This window comes from Lagopus leucura, unplaced genomic scaffold (assembly GCF_019238085.1).
Source record: "Lagopus leucura isolate 7727_CA_CO unplaced genomic scaffold, USGS_WTPT01 Super-Scaffold_100039, whole genome shotgun sequence".
In the NCBI taxonomy this organism is placed as follows: domain Eukaryota; kingdom Metazoa; phylum Chordata; class Aves; order Galliformes; family Phasianidae; genus Lagopus; species Lagopus leucura.
The window spans coordinates 5,026,227-5,039,975 of record NW_024962288.1 but is presented as its reverse complement, the minus strand read 5'-3'; the positions used below and the strand labels follow the sequence as shown (position 1 = coordinate 5,039,975).

General features: G+C 51.1%; 2 protein-coding genes across 2 annotated transcripts in view; both read right to left on the bottom strand.

The window, feature by feature from the left end:
* Window positions 1-2,717: 2,717 nt before the first annotated feature.
* Window positions 2,718-4,449, bottom strand: LOC122186732 (protein MANBAL-like). The gene is made up of 3 exons (XM_042883630.1): window positions 4,319-4,449; window positions 3,696-3,890; window positions 2,718-3,227 (listed from the first exon to the last, which is right to left on the bottom strand). The coding sequence occupies exons 2-3, from the start codon at window positions 3,843-3,845 to the stop codon at window positions 3,120-3,122; spliced, it is 258 nt and encodes an 85-aa protein (XP_042739564.1). The 5' UTR covers window positions 3,846-3,890; window positions 4,319-4,449; the 3' UTR covers window positions 2,718-3,119.
* Window positions 4,450-11,065: 6,616 nt separating this feature from the next.
* Window positions 11,066-13,749, bottom strand: part of ITCH (itchy E3 ubiquitin protein ligase) — a 60,889-nt gene continuing 58,205 nt past the window's right edge. The window contains exons 21-24 of the mRNA XM_042883625.1: window positions 13,357-13,461; window positions 13,074-13,170; window positions 12,480-12,552; window positions 11,066-11,839 (exon numbers count right to left, since the gene is read on the bottom strand). Of these exons, the coding sequence (XP_042739559.1) occupies window positions 11,740-11,839; window positions 12,480-12,552; window positions 13,074-13,170; window positions 13,357-13,461 (375 nt within the window). The 3' untranslated portion in view covers window positions 11,066-11,739. The remainder of the gene's footprint in view (window positions 11,840-12,479; window positions 12,553-13,073; window positions 13,171-13,356; window positions 13,462-13,749) is intronic.

The following is a 13,749-nucleotide window of genomic DNA, read 5'->3' as shown; positions in this document are numbered from 1 at the left end:
GGGCCCTCGGCCTCCTTCATCCTCTCCCTGCTTCCACACGGGAATCTCTTGGGGCTGGGACACGCAGCACACAGCGCCATGTTCAGGGGCCTCCCGAGCCCAGCGCCAACAACAGCAGGCTCCAAAGCGCACCTGACTACGCCTGCCTCCTGGCACACACAAGCTCCGCTTTCCACCTTAGCATCCAGCGCCTCTTCTTGCGCCTCACGGCTGGGGATTCAACCATCCCCTACAATCAATACCGCCAGCTGCATTTTCATTACAATCACTCTGACTCCGTTCCACATCCGCGCACAATGCTGGCACACACACACGGGGCCACCCTGGCTCACCCATGCTTCGCGGGGACCCACACAACAGCATGAGCCAAGCAGGCAGAAACGTGCCGTGCTCCTGACTGATGGCAGTCTTACAATCTCCCTCTCCCTCCCCCCCACTCTACTAAGGCAGCACTTCTCCCAAGCAACAAACACAATCACACGCAACTGCAGCCCTGCCTCGTCCCGACAAGGGACGTCCCGACGAAGCACATCTTCACAAACCTTCTTCCAGCTCCGCACCCTCCGGCCAACACAGCACCCACGCGCCTTGCTCCACTGCCCGCCCGGGCTTTGCTGGCGACAACTCGGCCCTACGGGGCCTCCTCCTTCACACACCCCAAACACCAACACAGCTCCGCACTCGCACGGCCTTCCCTGAGAGGAAGCTGCCCCCCGACCCCGCACCACTCGCCGGCGCCGCACGCATCGCCTCTGCGTGCCGGCAGCACCGCCAGCTCCTCCCCCGAGCGCCCCTCCATGCCCCCGCCCCCAGGCCCGACCCCGCTCCCAGCACACAGCCCGCTCCTCCCGGCCCCGCTCACCGGCCCGGCGCCGCCATGCCGCGCTGCCCCGGAAGTGCTCTCCGCCGGCACGAAGCACTTCCTGCCCCGGCCCTACCAACCGCCTGCGGCGTCACGTTGCTAAAGGCGGCCTGAGGGCGGCCTGGGGGCGGCCTGGGGCCTGGAGGAGGGGGAGCGGCAGCTGGGGGGGTCCGCTGCCGGATTCCCCTCGGGTGCCGCCGGCGGCATGCAACTTGTCTTCTTCTCCTTTTCTGCCTTTTCCCTTTTCCCCCTTTGCCTTTCTTTTCTTTGCCTTGCTTCTCTTTTCTCTTCCTTTCCTTTTTCTCTCTTCCCCTTCACATTTCCCTTTTTCTTTCCTTTCATTTCTTACTTTCTTCCCCTCCTCTGCCCTCCCCTCCCTTCCGTTTGCTTTCTGTCCACACTCGGTCTGCACATCTCCAATGGACATGCCTGGAGAAGATCACCTACGCGGGCAATAAATGGCTTGTGCTGTGCTTCACTGCTTTGTGCTCCACTGCTTTGTGCTCTTCAAAGACACTGATTTGTTTTGCCCTTTCCTAAGCCCCAAGTATCAGGAGGGCCCGGCTGGCTGTGCTGCGGAGACTTATCACCCCACAGTCTGAAGACTTGGCGGAAAAGCTCAGCAGCTCCGTAGCTGCCAAGGGAAGATTTCATGCCCTGGCCTTCATACAGCCCGGCTCTCCCCGCTCTGCTCTGCGCTCCTGCCATCCCCTGCAGCCCCTGTGCTGCGACAAACACGAGCGCGGCTCGGGCCCAACGCCCTCCCTGCTGCACGCCCTCTCACGGCCCCATGTGCTGCACCCACACCACTGCCCCAGCCCCGCAGCCCTCCTGCCCGCAGCGCAGCCCCACGCACCGGGCTCGGCCCCAGCCCCCAGCAGCTGATGGAGGTGACTCAGCCCCCGCTGCATCCACACCCAAACCTAACACCCACTAACCGCTCCTAAACACTCCGTTTCTCTCCTCTGCAGCCAGCTCCTTGGCTGCACGCAGCCCCACAGTCCGCTCTTTCCTCTCCAGCAGTGCAGCACGCAGGCGGGCAGGCAGGCAGGCAGGCAGGCAGGCAGGCAGCAGAAGGCAGTGCCGTGTAGCACGCTGGACCCAGTGCACCGTGCAGGCTCCTTCGTGGAAGGAGGAAGACGCCGACGCGCCAAGCCAAAATGGCAGGCAGACACTCTTGACGTGCAGCCTCTGCTCTCCTCTCCTCCCCTCTCTCGGGCTCCGGCTCAGCAAGGTGCCCTCGCAGCACCCAGACGCTCCACACGCGCCGCTGCCCATGACGCGCTCGAAGCCATTGCAGCTGAAGCAGCGCAGCACGGCTCGCTGCCCTCCCGGCTCACGCCTGAGCTCTGGGCCCGAGGCGCGCTCACCTGCAGCCCTCCCGCTGCCCTCTCCTCCTGCCCCACTCCCAGCGCTGCTCTTCACACCAGCCCACCCGCACTTGAACTCCTCGCGGCTCAACAGGAGCCTGACGTGCAGGCCACGGCTGCCCGCAGCTGCAGCTGGCCTTCCCAGGGCAAGCAGGAACAGTCAGTGCTACACAAGGCTGGAAAAGCCACCAGGCAAGCTGGAGAGACAAGCTCAAAGGGCTGAGTGCAGGGACACCTTTCTTCCTTGCGCGCTGCTTCCTCTCCTTCTGTTTCTCTCACTCCTCACAGAGCAAGCTGATGCTCACACTCTTCGCTGGCACTTACGCTTTGGCTGAAAGGCCACCACTTGGGAAGACCAACACGGAAACGCGGGAAAAGCAGCTCCATTTCCAGGGAGGGACGTGAAGCCGGCCGGTTCATCACCCTGCCACTGCCAGCCCAAGCCAGGCATGTTTTGACCAGCTACTGAAAGAGGCAGCACCAGGTTGAAAAGGTTTCTTTCCCTTTTATTTTAAACTAAGGGATTTGGGTTGCATTTTGTAGATATGTCAACAGACAATAAAATAGCCTGGAGACCGCTCATGACCAACCACATGCGGTAAGTTCACCTCATCATCAACATTCTGAAACAGCTATCGAGCTGAAGGACCCTGAAGGAATGCAGCGTCCCCAGCTCTTGCCAGACATGAAATCCCGCACAGGCAAAGTCCCATTTGTTGGTCACGCATCAGAAGCCCTTCCAGCTTCCTCAGTTCCTCTCCAATGTCCATGCAAGGGAAAGCACGGCCACGCCACAAAACCAGACGTACAGTGCGCTGCCTTTGGAGCACCTCTCAGCAAGCATTCCCGCTGCTCCCTTTGGCCTTTGAGGCTTAGCGCTCAAGCCCTCACCGTTTCTTTTTGCTTTCCTTCTTGCCTTTCTTGCTCAGCTGTGCAGCACTTGCCTTTGGTTTCTTCACCGTCTCCCAAGTCTTAGACTCCAAGCCGTCCGAGTCCTGCAGGAATCAATTCACAAACAGTCAGGGAACTTTCTGACAATTGCCTGACAGCTCGCTTTGCGAGCTCAAGTCACCTGACTGGGCAGCTTTGGGTGCCAGCGCTGCACATTGCCTTCCTGACATCAGGGCACAACAGAAACTCCACCTCTCTCTTGTTCCCAAAAATCCCATGGAAGCTACAGTCTACAGGCCTTGCTTGCAAGGCAGTCCCTGCACAGGGGGACGCCCTGCCTGCCACTCACAGCCCACAGAAGCAGCAGCAGCACGACGATAAGATCAGCTTGCACCTCCAGGCTCCTTGCGTGCCACCAGGAACAGCACGCACGCCCAAGGAAGGGCAGAACAAACTGCCGCACTCTCAGCAATGCCGCGGCGCGCTACCGTAGGCAACGGCTCCAGCTGCTTCCCTCCCAGCCCATTTCCTCAGCATTTCTATCAACCTCTATCAAACAGAGCGCTACTTACTGTCTCTGGGCACTTGGGAACTGGCAGCATTATGGCCAACACGCACACAAGCTGGAAAACGGCTCCAAAGAAGAGGCCGTAGCGCAGCACGTTCTCCATCAGCGTGGGCTCAAGGATCTCAGGGGGCGAGAAATGCACTTCAGCGGCCATAGCGCAGACAGCCTGCTGCTCTGCTGCTCTCCAGGAGGCTGCTTTCTACAAGGGGGAAACGAGAGCCATCATTCCATTCGTGCGCTCCGACGGTGCGACTTCCTGCTAGCAAAAACTCCCAGCCTGACTCAGAGACGTGCTCTCAAGATAGCCTTGGTCTTCCGACCCAACCACAAGGAGGGACACCAAACTTGCACGTCAGCAACAGCTGAACAGGCAAGAATCAACCTTTCCCTGAGCTTGATCACACACGCACGACCACTGTCTCAGTACCACTAACAACACTAGTATTCATACCATCACTTGCACATTTGCATCTACCTGGGTACGTACGTGTTCACGGCCTTGCTGCTGCTGTGCCGGACGGCACCAAGCACAGCAATAAAGCACGCAGAAAGCCCATCTGCTGAGGACAGGGGGATGAGCTGGGCTCACGCCTAAGCACTGCTTACTGCAAAGGAAGGCACACCTACCTGGCAACGGCCACGCAGGATGCTCGACACACACTCACACACTGTTCTCCTGAGGCCCAACGCAACGTCGCAGCCACTCACACTCTGCTCCTCGACGGTCTGCAACACAAAAGTCACAAGCTGGAAATTCAATCCATCCAAGACGCCATCGGGCCTCCGTGCTCACGGCACTCGCACTCATGTCTTCGCATGATCAATCAGGCGTGTGCTTACCGAGTGAGCGCTGCTCACTGCCACTCGACACCAGCAATCTACCCCTAACTGTCAAGTATGAACAGGAACCTATGCCTAACACTAAAAGACTACAAGTAACCTATGCCTAACTCTAACTCAAGAACAGGAACCTATGCCTAACACTAAAAGACTAAAAGTAACCTACGCCTAACTCTAAAATACGAACAATAACCTACTCCTAACACTAACCACTAAAATCAACAACAACAACAAGAACTAAACTGTAACTCCTGCAGCATTTAAATGGGAAGAGGAGAACTTGGCTCCCCAGGAGGCTCGGAGGAGGAGCTGATGGAAACTCATGCCACCCAGCTAATGCTGGGGGCGGGGGCCGCGCAGCGGGTAGGGAGCCGAGCGCCTGGACCAGCGGCGGTGGAGGGACGGCGCCAATGCGGGGCCTGGCACGGTGGTGTGGTGCCAGGCCAGCTGTGCCGCAGGCGGATCCACCTCCATGGGCTCATCTGGAGGTGGATCCACCTCCATGGGCTCATCCAGAGGTGGATCCACCTCCATGGGCTCCACGGAGGTGGTCACCGCGCTGGTCCAGGCGCGACGGAAACGGAATCGCTGCCCCCTCCTCCGCTTGATCTTAAGGGCGGCCCCCCTCCTCCTCTTTGCTTCTGGGAAGCCAAGCTCCCTCTTCCCATTTAAAATAGGGCAAATTGTGCCCCTCGCTCTCTTTGCTGCTGGCATGGCGGCCAGAGCTCTCAGAGCGAGTGCGTTGGCCGGGGCAGCGGTGACCAAGGTGACGGCTGTGATGCGGCGAAGGTTCTAAAATGGCAGCCGCACTGCTGGCAATGGCGTTCCACATAGCATGAGGAGGGGGCTGCAGGACAGGGCACGGGACGCCAGCTAGAAGGCACTCCCTGTGCCCAGCGGGCAGCCCTTCTCTCCAGAAAGCAAGAGGCCACAGAGGAGCCGGCCCCGAGAAAAGGGCCCTCGGCCTCCTTCATCCTCTCCCTGCTTCCACACGGGAATCTATTGCGGCTGGGACACGCAGCACAGAACACTGAGGGCACGCTCAGGGATCTCCTGAGGTCAGCGCAAACAAAGGTGTGCTCCAGAGTGGACCTGACGGTGCATGCCTGCGGGGAGACAGAAGCCCCAGCTTCCTTTTCTTCTTAAATCTCGGGTTTTTCCCCTGAAATATGGCTTTTTCTCTTAGAAATCTCTGTTTTTTCCCTTAAATATGGCTTTTTCTGCCAGAAATCCTTGTGTCCCCATTAAATCTGGGGTTCTCTCCCACAAATCCCTGTCTTGCCCCTTAAATCTGGGGTTTGCTCCCAGAAATCCCTGTTTTTCCATTAAATCTGTGTTTTTTCCCCATGAAATACGGCTTTTTCTCCTAGAAATCACTGTTTTTCCTTTAAATCTGGCTTTTTTCCCATAAATATGGCTTTTTGTGCCAGAAATCCCTGTTTTTCCCCTTCAGTATCAGAGGATCAGCTCAGAGAAGCGTTTGCATGGGACGGATGTGCCGCAACTGGATCCAATCCTGCCTTTGAATTGGGACGCTGGACACAGCCTCACTGTGCGCCCAAAGACTACGAACAGCGCCACCAAAGCGGGCAGAGACGCCACGCGCTCCTGACTGCTCGCCGCTTTCACATCTCCCTCGCCCGCCCTCCCTCCCACCAATCTCTCAGGGCAGCCCTTCCCAAGCAACAAACAGAATCACACAGAACTTCAGCCCGCACTCGTCCCGCTCACTGACATCCGGAGCCAGGGACAAACCTTCAGCCGTGCCCGCTCCTCCCCCACTCAGAGCACCAGGCGCGTGGATCCACTCCTCGTCCAGCTTTGCTCGGCACAAATTCCAGCGGGGAGTCCTCATTCACACACCTGAAACACCAACGCACAACAACGCATCAGAAAACGCAGTCAGAAAAGGAATCAGCCTCCAGCCAGGCTTTTCCGGCCGGCCGACGCCGCAGCCACACGACCCCGTCGCCATCCTTGCCGCACCATCAGGCCCCGCCATCCACAGCCTCCTGCCGGCGCACTCCGGGCCGAAAGCAAAACTCCACCGAGCGAGGCCAAAAGCCAAACTCGCCATCCGGACGGAGCCCCGCGCTTCCCCGCCGCCATCTCCAAGTACCGCCGCCACGCAAACGACGCTCAGCGAGAGCGAGCGAGACCCCGGCTTCCCCGCCACGGCCAAACGAAGAGCGACGGCATCGGATCGCAGCGCGACGGCTCCCACCGCGCGACGGAGCGCGGCGCTGCCGCCGCCCGGGAGCCGCCCCGTTCGCCCCGGGCTGCGCTCCGGCACCCGCAGCTCTTGCGAGGCCGCGCGGCCCGCAAAGCCGCGAGCCGGGACCCGCCTCTGGCTGCCGGCGGCGCCTCGAGCTCCTCCCCCGACAGCCCCTCGATGCCCCGCGCCGAGGCCCGACCCGGTTCCCGGCACGGAGCCGCTCCTGCCAGCCCCGCTCACCGCTCCCGCGCCGCGCTGCCCCGGAAGTGCTCTCCGCCGGCAGGAAGCACTTCCGTCCCGGGCCCTACCAACCGCCTGCGGCGTCACGTTGCTGAGGGCGGCCTGCGGGCGGCCGGGGCCTGAGGGTGGAGTGGGGCGGCGGCCGGATTCCTCTCGGACGGCGCCGGAGCCGTGCGACTTTTCTCCTCCTCCTTCTCTCCTTCTCCTTCCTCCACTTTTTCCTTTCCCTTCTTTCTCTTCTCTTTCCTTCTCCTTTCTTTTCCTTTCTATTCCTTTCTTCTCTTGGCTTTTCCTTTCCTTTTCTCTTCCTTCTCTTCCCCTTCACAGTTCCCTTTTCCTTCCCTTTCTTCCTTCCTTCCCCTCCCTTGCCCTCTCCTCCCCTCCTTTCCCTTTCTCTCCACGCTCTTTATCCAGCTCTGGAGTTGCATCAAGAAGATCATCTATGCAGGCAATAAATAAATTGTGCTGCATTTCATTGTTTTGTGCTCTTACCAGACTCAGATTTGGTTTGCCCTTCACTCAAGAATCACAGAATGGCCAGGATTGGCAGGGACCTCAAGGATCACAAAGCTCCAGCCCCCTGCCACACGCAGGGCCACCAACCTCCCCATTTCACAGCAGCCCAGGCTGCCCAGGGCCCCATCCAACCCGGCCTTGAACACCTCCAGGGATGGACGGGGCATCCACAGCCTCTCTGGGCAGCTGTTCCAGCACCTCAACACTCTCATAGTAAAGAATTTCCCCCTGACATCCAACCTCAATCTTCCCTCCCTCAACTTGAAACCATTTCCCCTTGTCCTGCAGTTATCTACCCTTTCAAAGATTCCCCTCCTGTTTGTAAGTTCCCTTTAGGTACTGAAGGCTGCAATGAGGTCACCCCGCAGCCTTCTTTTCTCCAGGCTGAACAAGCCCAAAGACAGGCTGAGGGAGCTGTAGGGAGCTGCTCCAGTCCCCTGCTCATCTCTGTGGCTCTCCTCTCTGTCTTTCTCGTACTGGGGCTCCACACCTGGACGCAGCACTGCAGATGGGGCCTCACAAGAGCAGAGGGGAGGGGGACGATCACCTCCCTGTCCCTGCTGGCCACCCCTCTTCTTCTGGCCCTTTCCTGAGCCCCAAGTATCAGGAGTGCCCAGCTGCTTTTGCTGCAGAACCTTATTATCCAAGTGCACAAAGACCTGGGGGAAAACCGGGAAAACCTCAGCAGCTACATTTGTGCAGAGGGAAGATTTCATGCCAGCGCACAGCCTGGCTTTCCCTGCTCTGCGCTGCCGGCGTCCCCCGCAGCCCCTGTGCTGTGACAAACAGCAGTGGGCTCGGGCCCAACGCCCACTCACGTCCCCATGAGGCAAAATCTGAAAACGTGCCATCCCAGCCCACTTCCAAGCCCCAGGAGCAGCTAAATCATTCATTTCTACGCTGCTGCTTCGTAACACAGAAGAACAACAACAGGACTACCATCTCTTTAAGTCGTTTTATAAAAGTATTTGACTTACTGAGATACTGTTACAGTTACCTGAGTATTTGAAATTACAATACAAGGAAATTTCGACAATGAATTTCAGTACAGTATTTTACAATCCAGTGCTGCTGATCCCATTTATGTCCTAGTTCACTAGAGCATATATACACAGACAATGATTCTTGAAGAAAATTAAAAAGACACCCGCAAGAAAGGGGGCTGGAGATACCAATATAACAAAGAGTTGAAATCACAAATTCAGTGCAGCAGGTAGTGATAACGCAAACAAGAAAAATTAAACAGGTTTTTTTGTTCAGAGTTTTTTTTCTTTTTCTGGAACACAAACAAATGCATTAAAATACAAGCTTCAGTGCTAGATCAGATGAAGACACGGCGCATTTACTGCGCAGTTTCATACACAAATGCTTCCTGAGCTACTGGAGCAATAAGGCTTTGTTACTTTAGATCAGCAGCTCAGCATTCCGTTCATTTTTTCATGTCATTCTCGTAAGGCAAAATTCTAAATAGAAGTTATTTTAATGCTTGAAAATTAGGATTAATTGGCAGCTATATATGAGCACGCATTTGTTATGCAGTATCAATTCACACAGCTCAGGCTGCTCAAGCAGTGGTGGGAGGAGCAGTGGGAGACAAATTCATTCACCTCTGCTGGAAGCCCAATGTTATGTGGGATAGCAGATGCTGTGGGTCATCCATGAGATGTTTCCACCACATCCCCATAAAGAACAGAAAAGTGCACCACTGGTTCATATTGACAACTTTTTATTTCTACAGAACACGCTATAAAAAATTAACAGGCTTGTTAGCTTACAAAGTAAAAGGTTTAAGTAAACTTTAGCTCAGACTTGAAGAACATTGCCAATTCATCAAGCTAGTACTAGCTTACTTTAATTATTGGCCAAATACAATGTTTCACAGACTTTTTCTCCCAGCTGATTCTTTGTTTGCAGTATTCTAAAATCATTTCTGGTGCTTGGGATATCCAGCCCCCTCTCCCCATCCTAATACAGCAGGAAAGACACAAACATGCCACTTAAATTAAAGAAAGAAAAAATGGAGCAAGTGGAATCCGAGACTGCAAAAATATATACAAGCATTTACCTTTTTCCTGAACTAAACATTTCAACCATAAAAATATTAAACAGCCACACCCTATAGAACTAGGGCTAAGGCTATTTCAGTTATAACTATTTTTTATTTTAAAAATATAGGGCTGAAAGCCTTTTGGGTGATATTTATACATTACCAACATTTCTAGCTTCCCTACATGAATCATAAATCATTACGCAGAACACAAACTATGTTTCGTAGCTTAATTTTGCATTATCCTGTTTAATTCAATCTCTCTTGTAAATATGTTAGATAACTAGATTTCACTGTAAGAATTAACATAAACAGAATATTTATAAGGCTTTTTTCTTCTCCTTGTGAGCTGTATACGGTAAAATAGCCATCAAACGTCTTGAAATTGGCAGATTTTCCTCCTAGTGGAGGAAGGCCTCCCTGTGGAGCAAGGCTAGCTTTCACCGCCAGTGAAAAGGTGAAAGAGGATAATCCCTGTATCATCAGAAACTCTTTCCCATTGCTCTTGCTAGAATACACATGACAAAAGGAGGCATTTTCTCTAAGGTCTTATTATTCTTCTTTCCAGTGAGCATGTATCACCTCAACTTGAAAAACTCTTTCAGAAAGTCAGTTAAAACTGTAATGCCTTGGTTCTTAAAAGGCCTGAATCAGATTTTCCCTCTGGCAGTTCAGACAGAAGGAAGGAAATGCTCTCTTCAAGACTGGAGGTTCGGTTCTAGTTTCCCATTGTCCTGGTTCAGCTCCAGCATAAGAAGCCTCTTCAGAACAGCTGCTGCTGTCCCAGTGCTCTGAGCTACGGTTATGCTTTAACCTGTGCTACTTCAAGTGCCACGTTTCTGACTACGGCTAGCAGCCACATCGACTCACAGAAGTTTCCCTTCCTCCCTTCAGATAAGGAAGAAGCTGACCATACCTGAAAAGTGCATTCAGTCTAAAGGAGCAATAAAATGTCACTGTAAACCAGAAGAGAACTGAGTATTAACAGATTCTAAAAGGAAGCAAAAGATGCTATAAATCCAGTAAGGACTTATTACAAAAGTTACTAGCTGTGTGAGCAGCTTAGGGTGACCTAGCATAGAAATCTTCCCCAAGAACTTGTTCTAATCTTTATAGAACTGTTTTCTGATGCTCCAACATGTCAAAAGTCTGGAATCCGTGTATAAACTTCCAAGTCTTCTGATCTTAGCTAATGTGGCATTACCAGTTCCTCACCAAAAATGATAAGTATTATCACTTTTAAAATCCAGCTATTTTGTACCTCTTCCTGAGAAACCAACAAAGTCTTCAGAGAAAACTGACTGCAACATGGAAGAATAACACTGAGTATAATGTCCATTAACACTTCCCACAAGAAACATCAGTCTGCAAATGGGAATCTACATTGAATCAGTGCAATCCCAGGCGGTCTCGTCTTTTGCAAAACAAGGGAAGAACCACAGCGTTAACACAGTTGTAGAAGTTAGATGTGTTACACAGAAAAAGATCAGAACTCTTCGGAGGGCACAAACAAACGTTCCAGCAACTTTGGGCAGACGTTTATTTTGCTGAAATTCGCAAGACTGTGAGAAAAACAAAACAAAGCTACGCCCTGGATTTGTGCCACAGTTTGACATCCCCTTAACAGCAGCCTGAGTCCCACTGGCATGTGAGCAGACTCCGGGCAAGGAAAAACAGTCCAGCCACACTTGAGTTAAAAAAATAGCTTAAGCGATGAATTTGCTCACAGTAGGCAGAGGACGGTCACAAGTCGGCTCTAATAACACTGCTGTAAAGAGGTTATGATGTTGCTGCAGCATTGCAGCTACTAATGAACTTCCCAGTACATCAGTAGCAAAATATGCTACTAAAAAGGAAAGACAAAACTATTTTAAAAAACCTGTCAGTCATTAAGGACACATTCTAAGTAATGAAAGGTAAAACAAAGCAGAGCCCAAAGCTGTATTAAATCTCTACTTGGGTCATAACTCCTTTGTAGCCATATCTGATCGCTCTTTTGATTTCTGAAAGTGCTCAGTAGAAATCCAGAGTTAATGTGGATAAAACCTCAGGATAACATCCATTGACTTACACACTAGTGTTGTTAAATAAATCCAAGCCAAGTCTACTTTACAATGAAGTGTGCAACAAGCAGAAGAAGTGAAGAAGAACATCGTGTGGAGTTCACATTCTTCAAGGTGCAAATCACAGCTATTCCTGTCCAAATCCTTCTGTTTCTTCAATTGCAAATAACAGCTTCTCCTTCAACTGCTCGTAATTCTTATAGGGTGGAAGGTCTAGGCGATTGAAACTGAAAACAAAGGAAAACCTTAATTATTGTGGAATTATTTAAACCACCAAAAAGCCATTAGGAACACAGGCATATCAACTTTCCTGTTTAGAGGGATAACTGGATTTATACCCTCTAACACAGCTGTACCTTCATGTGCATTTATCTGTGAAAGTAGAGTTAAAGCACAAGCACTCTAACAATAATTTTCCAGAAATGGTGATGCACTTAGTAAGAAGCCTCACTTCATCTCTCTTTTGTATTTGAAATTTAAAATTTGAGCTTTTTCACAAAGCACCAGTGTAACTGAGACACTGAGCAGAAGCTGCAATTTCTCTAGCGAAGAGGGAGCACGAGTGTGCCTATTTGTCTTCAGTGCCAAGATAGATCAATCCCAAACTCCTGGGAAAAAAGTGCTACTTACTACATTTTTTCTTTTCAGTAGTGTGCAAATCCATGGCATTCACAATGGAATCAGCTCCACAACAAAACTGTTTTTCAGAAGTTCAACTATTACTCAACAAAGCTTACTGGCATAACCCAGTGTTTTGCTTTCACACAATCTCAGCCACTTTCATATATTACCCACTTTCTAAAATCTCAAAGTAGATTGTCATCAGTAAAAACAGAACCATAACAGAATTTTATCCAATGTACTTACCAGGTGTGACTTCTAGGTAACCAGTTTTCCTTCCCAACTTTCTCAATACAAAATTTTTGGGGTCCATTGCTCCCTGTAAAAAAAATCAAATAATTAAGTCTCAGGTCTAGCTGCCTACCTGTATCAGTAGTAATACACGATAACTGAGTGTGAAAGGCTTGAAGAGAAAGCAAGATTTTAACTGCTTGCAGAGACCAAAGACATCTGCCTTTCCCTACATCTCTCTGAAGAAACCCACGTAGAAAAATGCAGAAATATGAAGTGGTTCTGAAAGAAACTCAATCACTGAATCACATAATTGCTTTGGTACTGGAAGGAATCTCTGGACTTTTCCTGGTCCTTCCACTCTGATCAGGCAGGGATACCCAGAGCAGGCTGTCCTACCAGGACCACGTCCCAAACCATCTGTCAAATCACTGATGGAAGGCGTTAACACTCCCCCGTCCCTTTTTCTGTCACAGCTCTAGCAGTACACAAGACTTAGGAAGAAGAGTCAATATAAATTCATAAAAAATATCCTTACATATACAGGTTGGTCCTTATTAAAGAAAGGAATTAATAGAAGTACAAAATGCATTAAAGAGGGCTTGTTACCCATGAGGTCAGCAAATCCTCCCACTGGTAATCTGCATGTTCCAGTAACGAACTGTAGAAGTCTCATTCTCTTTTCGTTATCTATTTCTTTTACAAACTGAAAAATAATAATTAACATTGATGTAAAATTTATTATTTACATTTTCACTTCATCATCACCCCTAGAATAGCTGGATTAGCAGCAATAATTTATATTTACACGCTACAAATTTGTTGAGTAATTCTGACTGTTGCTCACTAAGCTGTTGCTGTGCTCTTCTGAGGAAAAAAGCAGTCTACAAACCTGCCAGAACCACAGTATCTGTCTGCTGGTTCTGGTATAATGCCTGTAGATGGTATGCCTCTGCCAGTCGTTTAAATCAATTTCCTGCATTCCACACAGGAGCACCTTGAGGGGAGAAAAAGGATAAAAACATGAAACTACAAGCTACTGCTTTGCTTCTACAGCAGAGTACTGTACTCAAACTCTATAGTACTTCAAAGCACCTACAATCACAGCGTTCTCATTTTTAATTGTAAACTTCACAACTTCCACAGCAAATAATAACAACCACTCACGAACAGAATTTGGAGAGAGCACAGAATAGAAAAGCCATTTGTGAAAATGTTTGTATTTAGACATTCAAGCCAGGAATGTATACTTCATCACTGCCTAACCATACAATTCCGTGCAGAA

Bases quoted from the DNA above. Each gene is read 5' to 3' on its own strand.
- LOC122186732 (XM_042883630.1), bottom strand. From the start codon at position 3,845: ATGGCCGCTGAAGTGCATTTCTCGCCCCCTGAGATCCTTGAGCCCACG. The intron at 3,228-3,695 runs GTAAGTAGCGCT...TGATTCCTGCAG, and splicing joins TTCCCAAGTGCCCAGAGACA to GACTCGGACGGCTTGGAGTC.